This window comes from Meleagris gallopavo, chromosome 11 (genome assembly GCF_905368555.1).
Source record: "Meleagris gallopavo chromosome 11, MGAL_WU_HG_1.1, whole genome shotgun sequence".
Taxonomy (NCBI): Eukaryota; Metazoa; Chordata; class Aves; order Galliformes; family Phasianidae; genus Meleagris; species Meleagris gallopavo.
The window spans coordinates 3128871-3140330 of NC_139414.1; the positions used below are offsets into that span (position 1 = coordinate 3128871).

At 51.5% G+C, this 11460-nt stretch overlaps 1 protein-coding gene across 2 annotated transcripts in view; it reads left to right on the top strand.

Moving 5' to 3' along the window:
- The window catches only part of EPHB1 (EPH receptor B1), a 48154-nt gene extending 37004 nt beyond the window's left edge, over positions 1-11150 (top strand). Inside the window, exons 10-17 of one of the 2 annotated variants that reach the window (XR_014885386.1) lie at positions 857-979; positions 2229-2476; positions 2561-2776; positions 4319-4468; positions 4914-5107; positions 5204-5359; positions 5445-6664; positions 10846-11150. Coding sequence is in view for 1 of the 2 variants with exons in the window: in XM_085232551.1 (XP_085088677.1) it covers positions 857-979; positions 2229-2476; positions 2561-2776; positions 4319-4468; positions 4914-5107; positions 5204-5359; positions 5445-5553 (1196 nt within the window). In the remaining variant the exon portion in view is untranslated. Of the gene's footprint in view, positions 1-856; positions 980-2228; positions 2477-2560; positions 2777-4318; positions 4469-4913; positions 5108-5203; positions 5360-5444; positions 6937-10845 lie in introns of those variants that run through there. The other variant, XM_085232551.1, reaches the window with a different exon arrangement.
- The last annotated feature ends 310 nt before the right edge of the window (positions 11151-11460 follow it).

An 11460-nucleotide genomic window follows, 5' to 3' on the forward strand; every position in this document is an offset into this window, starting at 1 on the left:
AATCCCTTTGTAATCCTGGCTGGAGCATCAGCTGCTCTTGTAAAAAAATTTATGGGGCAGTTAAAGTGTTCGAGACAGAGCCGTAAAGGGATTTATGAACTGGGAGATGCACAGATGGCTTCATTGCAGTCCTCGTCCCTGGCCCTGGAGGCGCAGATCTCCTGCCCCAAATGCCCCTGATACTGAGCAGGCAGTGCTGCGAGCAGCGTGTTCTTTGTTTTAGCAATACCCCACTCCCCCAGGATGACCTTGAGGACCAAATGTCCCCCATGCTGACATGTTTTTAGGGTTAAGATTTACCATTTCCATCCCCTGCCCTTCCTGGCTTGCCACTGGGGTGAGGGGCAGAGCCTGCATCCTCCTGCACTGTCTGATTCCTGCTGCTGCTGCCCAGCAGGGGTGGGTGAAAAGAGGCCAGCAAAGCCTCAGTTTATGGCTCCACACAGGTTTTTGATTATAATTGCTGCACTCTGTCAATTTAGTGGCAGCCACAAAACTATCAGAGCCATTTTTGGGTAAATAAATATTTCTTAAATAATGCATACAGCCTCATAAACTTGCCACTTCCCTTCCCATAAAACCCGCTAATTGTAGTTCTGGTCTGGAAGCGTCCCCCTGGATGCTCACCAGCAGCTCCTGCCCACCTCGTCACCCCTCTGGGGTCCCCTCCTCTCACCTTGGTGGAGGGGTCAGGAGAGGACAACTGTGGGATGCGGAGGTGTGACAAGGTAAATAGCAGCTGATTTAATGGACATGGGGATGAGAGAGCAGGAAGGTCTTTTGGTTCTTGGCTGTGGCACAATGACTCTTGATTTTCTCTTCCTTTTGATGCCTCTCCTGTGTTTCTCACCACAAGGGTCCCCAGGAATGAAGATTTACATTGACCCCTTCACTTATGAGGACCCCAATGAGGCAGTGCGTGAGTTCGCCAAGGAGATTGACGTCTCCTTTGTGAAGATTGAAGAGGTCATTGGAGCAGGTGGGTCCCCGCTGCCATGTCTCTGCCCTTTCCACCCTCCTAGGTGGGCACTTTGTCATGTATAAAGGAGAGTTTTGAAGAAGGTGGGAGTTCACCTGTCCCTTCCACTCCTCAGGAGTTTGGGGGGTGGTGAGCAATTGCTTGTGCATCGCTTCTTATATACATTCGTATATAGTCATAACTATTAACCTTTTCTCTATCTTAGTAAATAGTTTTGTCTCAACCCATGAGTTCTACTTTTGTTTTTTTTTTTTTTAATCAATCCTCTTCTCCTATCACCCTGAAGGGTGGAGGAGAGAGCAAATGACTGAGTAGTGCTGAGCACCTGCCGGGTTTTTCCTTGGGGTGCACGTGTGAATCTTCCCTGTGAAATGCAAAGTTCTCAAGGGTTATCAGGCTTTTGGTGGATTAGGGAACATGAGGTTGGTTTCTGCTCTCAAAGCTTCTCTACGGTTGGGAAGACTCTAATGTATTCGCTGGGCAGCTGTGGGATTTCCTGGTTTACTTCCGTGAGATTACAAGAAAAAAACAGATCTCATTCTAGTCTGTGCCATATTCCCATACATATGTATGGGAACACACGCATACATGTGTCTGTATATCATCTGTGGTGCCTTTATTGCAGTTTTTAAATAACTGTGTCATGCTCATAGAAGGGAAAGTGTGAAGGTGGGGGGAAGCTGCAAAGAAGCAGTGAGCTGTTTCAGTCAGGATCAACTTCGGCAGCGTATCGGCTGCCTTTTGCTGCTCATCAAGGCAAAGCAACTCTAAGCCTGGCTTAATTGTAATCCTTCCACAGAAAATTTTCACCTTGGTGAAGGAAAAGCTCTCCCAGTGGAAATAAGAGGAAGCTTTTTCTGTGTTCTAAATCAGAGCACAGCGATGAAAACAGCCCAATTATTTTCCCTTCCTAGATAAGTTATGTGCAAAGAGATGGCTGTGGCTGTCAGTGCGCTCACATCTTGCACTTGATGTGGTCCTTAAAAGTTGGTGCTTTTGCTGTACAATTTTTCTGGGAGGGATTCCCAAGAGCAGCTCCTGGCTCTGGCAATGGGCTCTGCCAGCCTGGAGGAGGCTGTAAGCCCAGCTATGTCCTCCGCATCTTTCAAAGAGTATGGAGGTTTGTAGAAGGGAGCGCCAATGGGTGCCAACTGGCTGATGCTTCTCAGCCGACTGGATTGGATGACCAGCTGCTGTTGTTCTATGCAGATTTGTATAGGGATGGTAATGTGTGGTCTTGCTCTTGCAGGGGAGTTTGGAGAGGTGTACAAAGGCCGCCTGAAGTTGCCTGGCAAGCGGGAGATCTACGTGGCCATCAAAACACTGAAGGCTGGCTACTCAGAGAAGCAGCGTCGGGATTTCCTGAGCGAAGCCAGCATCATGGGGCAGTTTGACCACCCCAACATCATCCGGCTGGAAGGGGTGGTGACCAAGAGCCGACCAGTCATGATTATCACAGAGTTCATGGAGAATGGGGCCCTGGACTCGTTCCTGCGGGTGAGGCAAAGTGGACTATCGTTTGGCTGCAGGGTTTGGGAGCCAGGCCTCCATGATCCTCACATGTGCTCTTTCCGCTCACAGCAAAATGACGGGCAGTTCACGGTGATCCAGCTGGTGGGGATGCTCAGAGGGATTGCTGCTGGGATGAAGTACCTGGCAGAGATGAACTATGTCCACAGGGATCTGGCGGCCAGGAACATTCTTGTCAACAGCAACCTGGTGTGCAAAGTGTCAGACTTTGGCCTCTCACGCTACCTGCAGGACGACACGTCTGATCCCACCTACACCAGTTCCTTGGTATGTACCTCGCCTCCCACAGTGGCAAATCTGTGAGCCTCCCGTTGAGTCCAGTTCACTAAAAATGGTAAAGATCTGCGCAGCATCACTTGTGCTGCACTGCACCTGCTGGCGGTGCTCAGAGAGGCAAGTCCTGCCCTCATCCACCCCTTACTTCCTCTTGCTGCTTTCCTTCCATCAGCGGGGAAGGATCTGCTGCTTTGCCGCTGCCTTGCTTGGGAAGTGGCCACTGACATTCCTTGCATCATCCTCTTTTCCATTCCTTCTCTCTCTCGAGTTTAATGTCTCCCTGCTCCCAAAGCACCTCTCTGCTCTATCCTGACCAACAAAGGGGATAGGTGGGACCAGGGATGCATCACTTAGGTACTGTATGCACCACATAAACCCCCTGGTGAGCTGTCATTGGTGTTATGGATGAGCAGATGAGAAGGCTTGTGAGCACCCTGCTGACCTGCTGGGCTCTCTAATTGATTAATCAGTTATTAAAAGAGCTAATAACCTTCCTAACGCTTTGTAAACATTTCATAACACAGCAGTACAACACATGGCAGGATCCTGCCTCGGGGGAGGCTGGAGGCAGTGCATCTACTACAGGCAGACACCAGGACAGCGAGGAGAGGCATAGGTTGGGTGCAAGAGTGTGCGTGTCCTACAAACTGCAAAGCAGTTGGTTGTGTTGCCAGGCTGTGCTCAGGTGTGTTTCAATGTAGTGTAGTTTGTGACAGGAACCCCGAGGAGATGAGGCAATTGGGATTTCATCAGATTGATGTAAATGGATCAAGAGAGTCATGCTACTGCTGGGGGAGCAAAGGGAGCTGCTGGGTTTCTGACTGGACTCTGGTCTACTCCCACTCCCTGCTCAGACCCATCTGGTGGCCTTTGAGTAGAATCACATCATGTTTTGTGTAAAGACCTTAGCAGTAACTGAGAAGAGGCCTGAAGTAGCCTTTTTCCACCTTCAGAGATAAAAAAGATTATCTCATCTGTGTTTTTATTTAATTTAGGCCATAATAGATCTCCTCGGCAGCTGGGAAATGATGCTGCGCCTGCGATTACATCACTCTGCCTCCCACAGCAGGTTTTTAGCTCTGGGGGAAAGGCAGGAAAAACAACCTAGCAGTTAATTTCTCCATTTATAGTTATTCAAATAAAATTTTTGCCATTCAGCCTTAAAGAGCAGCTGATGCTTCATTGGAAGGGCTAGGGAAAACAATAGTGTGCAATGATTTACAATGCAGCTCTGCCCTGGGGCACATACCATGTGTTTCTGTGCTTTTTCCCTCATCTTTTCACTTTCTGCTGTCATTTTGTGGAGCGCTGGTGACCGTGAAGCACTCTTTGCCTTGAGCAGGATGCACGTGTGGGCTGCAAAGGGTTGGGATGTTGTCACTTTCCCTGCTGGAACTGGGTGGAAGTGCCATTGTAGGGCCTTTCAGAGGCTGTTCCCAGCCAGCCCTTCCCTGCTGTCCCCCAGGAATTACAACATCAATCCACAGAGGTGTTTTGGGCATGGCTGTGACTCACCAGCTCCTGTTTTCTCAGGGTGGGAAGATCCCTGTGCGATGGACAGCACCGGAGGCGATTGCGTATCGCAAGTTCACGTCAGCCAGTGATGTCTGGAGCTATGGCATCGTCATGTGGGAGGTGATGTCGTTTGGGGAGAGGCCCTACTGGGACATGTCCAACCAGGACGTAAGTGTCGGGGGCTCGCTGCTCTGCCTTACTGGAAAACGATGAGGTTGAGGTGGAGCTGGAGCTGCTCCAGACCCCGCAGCCTCGGCGGCTCTCGGTTTCTGAGATGAAACAGGCTGGCGAGCGAGAGGGATGGCGGGAGGGAATCTGGGAAGAAAAGCCAGTGGGCTGGTAATTGGACTTCAGGAAGCTGCAGCGCCTTTGAAATGTTCAGAGGGTTTGCAAGCTGGGAAAGAGCTTTGGAAGTGCGACTGCCGCACTCCAACGCAATCCACCGAGATAATGAGCGGCAGCACTCTGCCGGGAGGAACTGCGGTGCGCAGAGCATCAGAGTGGAGATTAACCTCCTGCTGCAGCTCCTCCCGCTCATTTTGCTGGTGGCGGCGGGTTGGCAGCACTGTCCCCGTGCCATCGTGCTCCTCACGCACCGCTCCGTGCCCTGCAGGTCATCAATGCCATCGAGCAGGACTACCGGCTCCCGCCGCCCATGGACTGCCCGGCTGCTCTGCACCAGCTGATGCTGGACTGCTGGCAGAAGGACCGCAACACCCGGCCTCGCTTCGCCGAGATTGTCAACACCCTCGACAAGATGATCCGCAACCCGGCAAGCCTCAAAACTGTGGCTACCATCACCGCTGTGTGAGTCCCCGAGTGCGGTGCCGCGTCTGGCCTTCTGGTGGGGACTGGAATTCAGGGGTTGTGTCCTCACCTCAGTGCCTCTCTGTTCCCTTCCAGGCCTTCTCAGCCCCTCCTCGACCGCTCTATCCCTGATTTCACTGCCTTTACCTCAGTAGAAGACTGGCTGAGCGCCGTCAAGATGAGCCAGTATAGAGACAACTTCCTGAGCGCTGGATTCACCTCCCTCCAGCTGGTTGCCCAGATGACATCTGAGTAAGTCTGGTGTCACCGCGTAGGTGCTGGCTTGTGGGACCGGTCAGCACAGCTGTGTGTTGACATCCCTCTGTCTGTCTTGCAGAGACCTCTTGAGAATAGGAGTAACTCTGGCTGGGCACCAGAAGAAGATCCTGAACAGCATCCAGTCCATGCGCGTGCAGATGAGTCAGTCTCCGACCTCGATGGCGTGACGTCCCTCGCTCGACGGGGAGGGAACGGGGAGGGCAGGCAGCGGAGGTGGGAGGGAGGAACTGATGGGAGCCGTGGGGCCACAGCTGGAGAGGGGCAGCCACGGCCAGACCGCGGAGGACGTTCCTGGGACTCGCCTTGGCCTGGTGACTTCCATCCCTCACCAACAGAAGCACACTTACCGATGTCACGGGGGACAGCATATAAATAAGTATAAATATGTACAAATCATATATTTAAAAAAATGAAAAAAAAAACAAAAAAAAACCACACACAAAAATAACAAACCCCAACCAACAATGAAGACAAACCAATGTGCGTTGGGGGGAAACAAACCCAAATCCTAGAGACCAGACTCCAATCCCACCGCCAGTGAGCAGTAGTCAAAACTGAGGAGGAGGAGGCAGGGGGCTGTTGGGGAAGGGAGTGGCGTCACATTGGGTTTCCCATCCAGAGAAGCCTCCGGCAGCGACCGCCTTGATCTTCTTTTCTTCCTTGACTCCCTCCTGCCCGGCCCCTCCTGCTGCCCTGCTCCCTTCTCTGCTCATGGCCTGGTGGAAGCCTCCGCAGCCGCTGACCGTGGTGTCCAGGTGTCGCTCTGCCAACTACCAAAGGACTTCGCTGACCACTGCATGGGGGATCCGACGCAATCCAGTTAATGTCTTCATATTGAAGAAGAGATGTACCTTCAATAGAAAAAACTTTTGGGTTTTTTTTCTTTTGCTTGCATTTTTTTGCAAAAAGGGAAAAAAAAAAAAAAAAAAAAAACATACAAAAAAAAAAAAATTCCATCATGGCAAATGGAAAGAGGTGTTCCCATGTGTGTGTGTGCGCGCGTGTACGTTGTCAACCTACTGTGGACTTGCTGCTTGCCCGTGACCAGAGATCACCACTGACCCCAATGCAGGCGGGAGGAGGAGGAGCCGCGGTGCGTGGGTACTGGGTTGTGGAGGAGGAGGAGGAGGAGGAGAGATGCTCTGGGGAAGAGACTGCTGAGGCCTTCAGAGCCTCGGGGATCTGCAGAAGATGGCTACGGAGAACTTTATTTCCCCTATCTTGTGGACCTAAGGATTTTGATATTGAGTTACGGACTTAGGTTTCATGGCTACAGAGGTAGGTCCATTTGTCTCGTGTACCTCTCATCCTTTTCTGTATGTTTGTTCTCACTTCCTTGAAGCCTCTTCCAGTGAATATTTCCCTGTGTTTAATTTGACTTTTTATTATTATTTTTTTATTGGTTCTACCACTGGTCTCTTTTGCAAATTGATCTAGTTAAAATTACTAGATGCATGTCAGTGTTTACACAGAATATTGTAAGTCTGAGCAATCTAACTTCCCTCTGTGGATCGTGCGGAGAGTTTATAAAATGAATGAACTCTTAATAAGGCTTTTACTTAGCTGGCTGTGTGCGACTTGCGGAGATCCATCATTGCCAGCACCGAGGCTGGCAGTGGGAGCAGGGACTGGGGGCTGTGTGTGGCTGCTGTAAGGTGCTGGGGCTGCAGAGTGCCTCCTGGCCTTACCACGGTGGCTCAGGCGTCCATAAGAAGCCCTTTACCCTCCCCCCATGCAGCAAGCATCCATCCATGCCCACCCCACCACGAGGATCCCCGTTGCCCATCCGTACTGTGGGGCTGCCCTGTGTCTGTGCTACGGGTTTGTCCCCCATCTGCATTGCGGGGATGCCCTGCACCCATGCACACCATGGAGGTGCCTTGTATCCCAAGGGCTGAGCCTGCTTCCTTCACCCATGTCCTGCATGCCAGCGTTGGGGCCGCCAGAACTTGCTCTTGTTGGGCTCCTGCCCTTAGGACATAGGGTGGGAGGGTGGAAGCTGGCACGCTGGCAGAGGATGGGTCGCAGCGTTGGGTGCTTGTTGTTCCTCCGTATTTTCTCCCATCATGGTCACACAATACAGGACTGAGCTTGTTTCACCTTGCTGAGCTCCCCTCAGAGAAAGGCAGGGCGAAACACACCTGGTTTACAGCAGCAGGACTGCTCCTTGTGCTGCTGGCTAGAGGGCCGCCATGCCTCGGGTTCGGCACTGCCCCAATCTGCACGCTGGGATGTTGTCGCTGCACACAGCATGCAGAAGGGCTGGGTGCCACGCATACTAACGTGCTGCCTCTCACATCGGTATTCGCTGCCGGTGATGGATCCTTTGTGGGGTTTTTTTTATGATTTCTCTTTTATTAGAAGGAAGCGGAAGGCACTTAAAGGGACGGATGGCAGTGACACGGGCTAAATATCAAACCTCTAGCTTTGTGGCTGAACGTGTGGGGCTGAGAACAATGTGGCAGCACTGCAGTCTGTTAGCATCAAGCTGCATGCATCTGGCACCTCCTGGGCTGCACTGGAGCAGGCAGTTCCTATACCCCTTTGTCACCAGCCTCATGCTGGAGCCGCTGTGATGACACCGAAGCTTGGGGCTGCCCTCTGTAGCAGCATCACACCGGGGCGCAGGGCTGGGCGAGGAGTTGGGATGAGGCTGGGCAGTTCCTCCAGGGCTGAAGCGTGGTTGGTAAGAGAGCTGCCATCAAGGAGGTGCCCAAGGTGGGTCAGCATGTCTTGCCTGGCCTGGTGCCTGCAGGGATTTTGGGTGTTCCTCGTCCCTCCAGCCAAAGCTGGGGTGGAAGCATTAGGGCCTGGAGCATCCCAGCACTGGCTGAGCTGAGAGGGTCTGGCTGATGGTCATCACCCCTGGGTTTAGAGGTGTTTGCACACAGGAGATCCCAGGTGCTTGGCCATAGCCATGCAACTGCATCATCCAGGTCTTTCCAAAAGTCTCTCCCATCAGAGATAGACAGGGAAGCTGTGCTGGTGCTTCAGCGTGGAGCTGGGCAGGAGGCTCTGCCTTGCTGTCGCTTGTTTATTGGACCAAGGAGAAATGCAGATTTTGGCCAGCTGGATGCTCTGCAGCCTGAGGGAGACTGCCAAATGGTTTTGGTGAGGAAAGAACAAAAAAAAAGAAACCCAATCCCAAACGGAAAGTTCCTGTTTTACATCATCCTCTGATCTGTGTTGTGCTTGGCATTGGAGTTCCTCTCCTCGGTCCTAAATTGGAAGGGACAGCTCGGAAATGATATTCCTTCTGTGTGTGTCCATGGCAGCTCCTGGGAGTTGGGTGTGAGATCCCCTCTGCTATCCAGATGCTATCCAGATCCTGAAATTCTCTGTCTCCAGTAGGCAGTGGGAGTGGGCTCTGCTCAGTAGAGAGAATAAAAGGCAGGAGCGTGCTTTAGGCATGGAAAAGGAGCGTGTGCTAATAGCAGCCTTATGTGCCTCTTTCTAGAAAGGAAAGGAATGCGCTTTGTGCCATTTAATGACCTTCAAATTAACAGTTCTTTGAAAGCACTTATGTATATTTAATTTAAATGTTGCTGCAAGTCAGAGCGGAGCTGGCAATGAAAGCAGCAGGCGGCCGATTTTTAACTAAGAGCGAGCCCAGACCCCTGCTTCTGAGCCTGTTGGCTTCTGGTGTGTGTGATGCTCCTTTCCCTGCCCCCAGCACCTCCCTGTGGTTTGTTGTGTGCCATCCCATTGAGCAGCCGACGGAGGAGCAGAGGATGGGGATGGGACTCCATGCATTAACCCGGGTGCTCCGTGTCCCCTTCTGCCACATCCCCGGGGCACAAAGTCCTGCAGTGCCTCCATCACCAAATCCATCACGTCCTGCAGGGATGGATGCTGATCTTGTAGCGACTGGAGTGCCTCCAAAATAATTTTCCAAGAACTGGAAGGACACCTTCTCAGGCAAATCCTCTTCATTTGGGAAGAGCCAAAGCACCAGGAGCGGTGTTGGGTGGAGTGGCCATGGAGGGGGTTACCCCCTTACATGGGAGCACTTGTGGAGGTTAATCCAAGCCAAACACCGTGTGCGTTTAAGTGGATTAGCCCAACGAGGTGCTTCCCAAAACAGATGTGCCCTTCCAGAGCAACCGTGGAAGTGGATTAGGCAAAATCTGCTTACGGCTGCATTAACCCCGGATCAGCGTTAGAGGGATTAGCTCAGTTTGTGCTATCCACTTAAAAAATGAATTTGAGTGAGCTTTTCTCCACGTCTCCAAATAAACAAGCTTTGGTCTCCATCCTCCCATTTCTTCCCTCTGGTCCATCTGTCTGGTGTGTGCGCTGCCCAGGAGCAGCTTCCCCGTGGGCTGGGCTCGCTCCTCTGCCTGCTGCTTATCCCCAGGGGTCTTGTTAGGCAATTGAACCCTCTTGCCAAGGTGGGGAGAGAGGGCAGGGAAATTATGGTCGACATCAGTGCAATTATCAACGGCAATTAGCGCTGCGCAGGGACCGGCAGCGGGCGGTGCAGACCGTGCCAGCGGCTGCCCTTGTCCCTGGGGATGGCCGGTGGGGACAGCTCGAGCCAGGGGGTGCCTGTACTCACAGTGCCTTCCTGGGGGGGTGGCTTCACAAATTTGTATTGCTGCTTGTGCTGCGAGCCTGGATCTCTGAACGTGGCACCAAAATGTATGCATAGTAAATACACGATGATGACTTTTCCCCTTAGCACCTCCTGCCCTCCTTCCCTCCTTTCCTCCTTCCCTCCCTCCCCTTCCTCTCTCTTCCCTCCTTTCCTTCTCTCCTTTCCACTCCCTCCTTCCTCTCTTTTGTCTCAGTTTTTCTTCCCCTTTCTCACATGCCCCTTTTTCTACCAAGCGCTAAATTACCAAATAAAAGTTTCATTACTACCAGGCTTTGCTAGAAATGATTTTCATTCAGCAGAATGATGAATTTTAATAGGACCAAAATGTCAGCCACGGCTGGGATTTTTTTTTTAAAAAGCATTGGCATGTTCACACAGGGGCAGCAATCTCTGGTTATCAGTGCCCAAGCAAAGGGATGCAGCAGTCAATTGCTTTGTTGTTTAACATGTCAGCTTTATGTTTCTGCAGTGCAATTGTGTATTAAAAGCATCCGCTTCTTGGAAGAGGCTGAGTGAGCGATGGGGCTTTGGCTGCTTGGAGAAGGAGGTGCTCCTGAGAGTGCTGTTTGGGTTTTGCAGCCTCCAGGCTTTCCCTTGGCAGCTGTCTGTACCTTTGGAAAGAGCAGGTTTTGTTGGATGATGGTTTATTGTTCTGCTGGGTGCTGCCTTTGACATGGGAGACAGCAAAGAGCATCTACTGAGGGTTGCTGCTGTTTCACTTTGGAAGAGCAGCGGAAGGGCTTGGCAGACACCATTGGGTTTGACCAACGAGGAGCAGCATCGTGGCCCTACAACGCGTGCTCTGCAGGGCTGTGCATGGGGACGGCTCCTTCTCACCTCCTGTCCCACTCTTCCCTTGCAGGGGCACAGAAGCACCGGCAGCACCGCCTCCTCCACCGCCCGTGGGACGAGCAGGGCTGTGAGATGGTGGGACCTGCAGCACCCCGTCCTGTACATAACCCGTGAGATGTCTGTAACAGGTTTTCACCCCTTGTAATTTCTTTTAATTTCGGTTTTTCTTTTTCTCTCTCTTTTTTTTTTTCTTTTTTTTTTTTTGCCCCTTCCCCGGTTTGTCAATTGTGTTGAAATTGTCGGAGTTTGTAACGGTAACTTTCAGAGGATATTGTACTAAAGAGAGAATTGCACTCAATAAAAATTATGAAATAAGCTTGGTTCCTTCTCTTCCCCTTCCCAGAGGCAGTCTTTCTGCTGCTGCCTTATCTGCAGCTCAGAGCCCGGTGAACATTGGCCATGAATATTCATTCAGGGAGCTGGCAGCGCTCCATCACTCCTTGACTTACCTCGAGTTTTGCTGCATATCAGATTTGGCTCTCCAGTTTGTAAATGAAGTGACTTTATTCCCACTGATCCCTATCAGAGGTTGCCTGCTGCAAAAAAAAAAAAAAAAAAAAAAAAAAAAGCCACGAGAAGGAATTTTCTTGGTATGGGTTTTTACACAGGATGCATTTCAAAACAG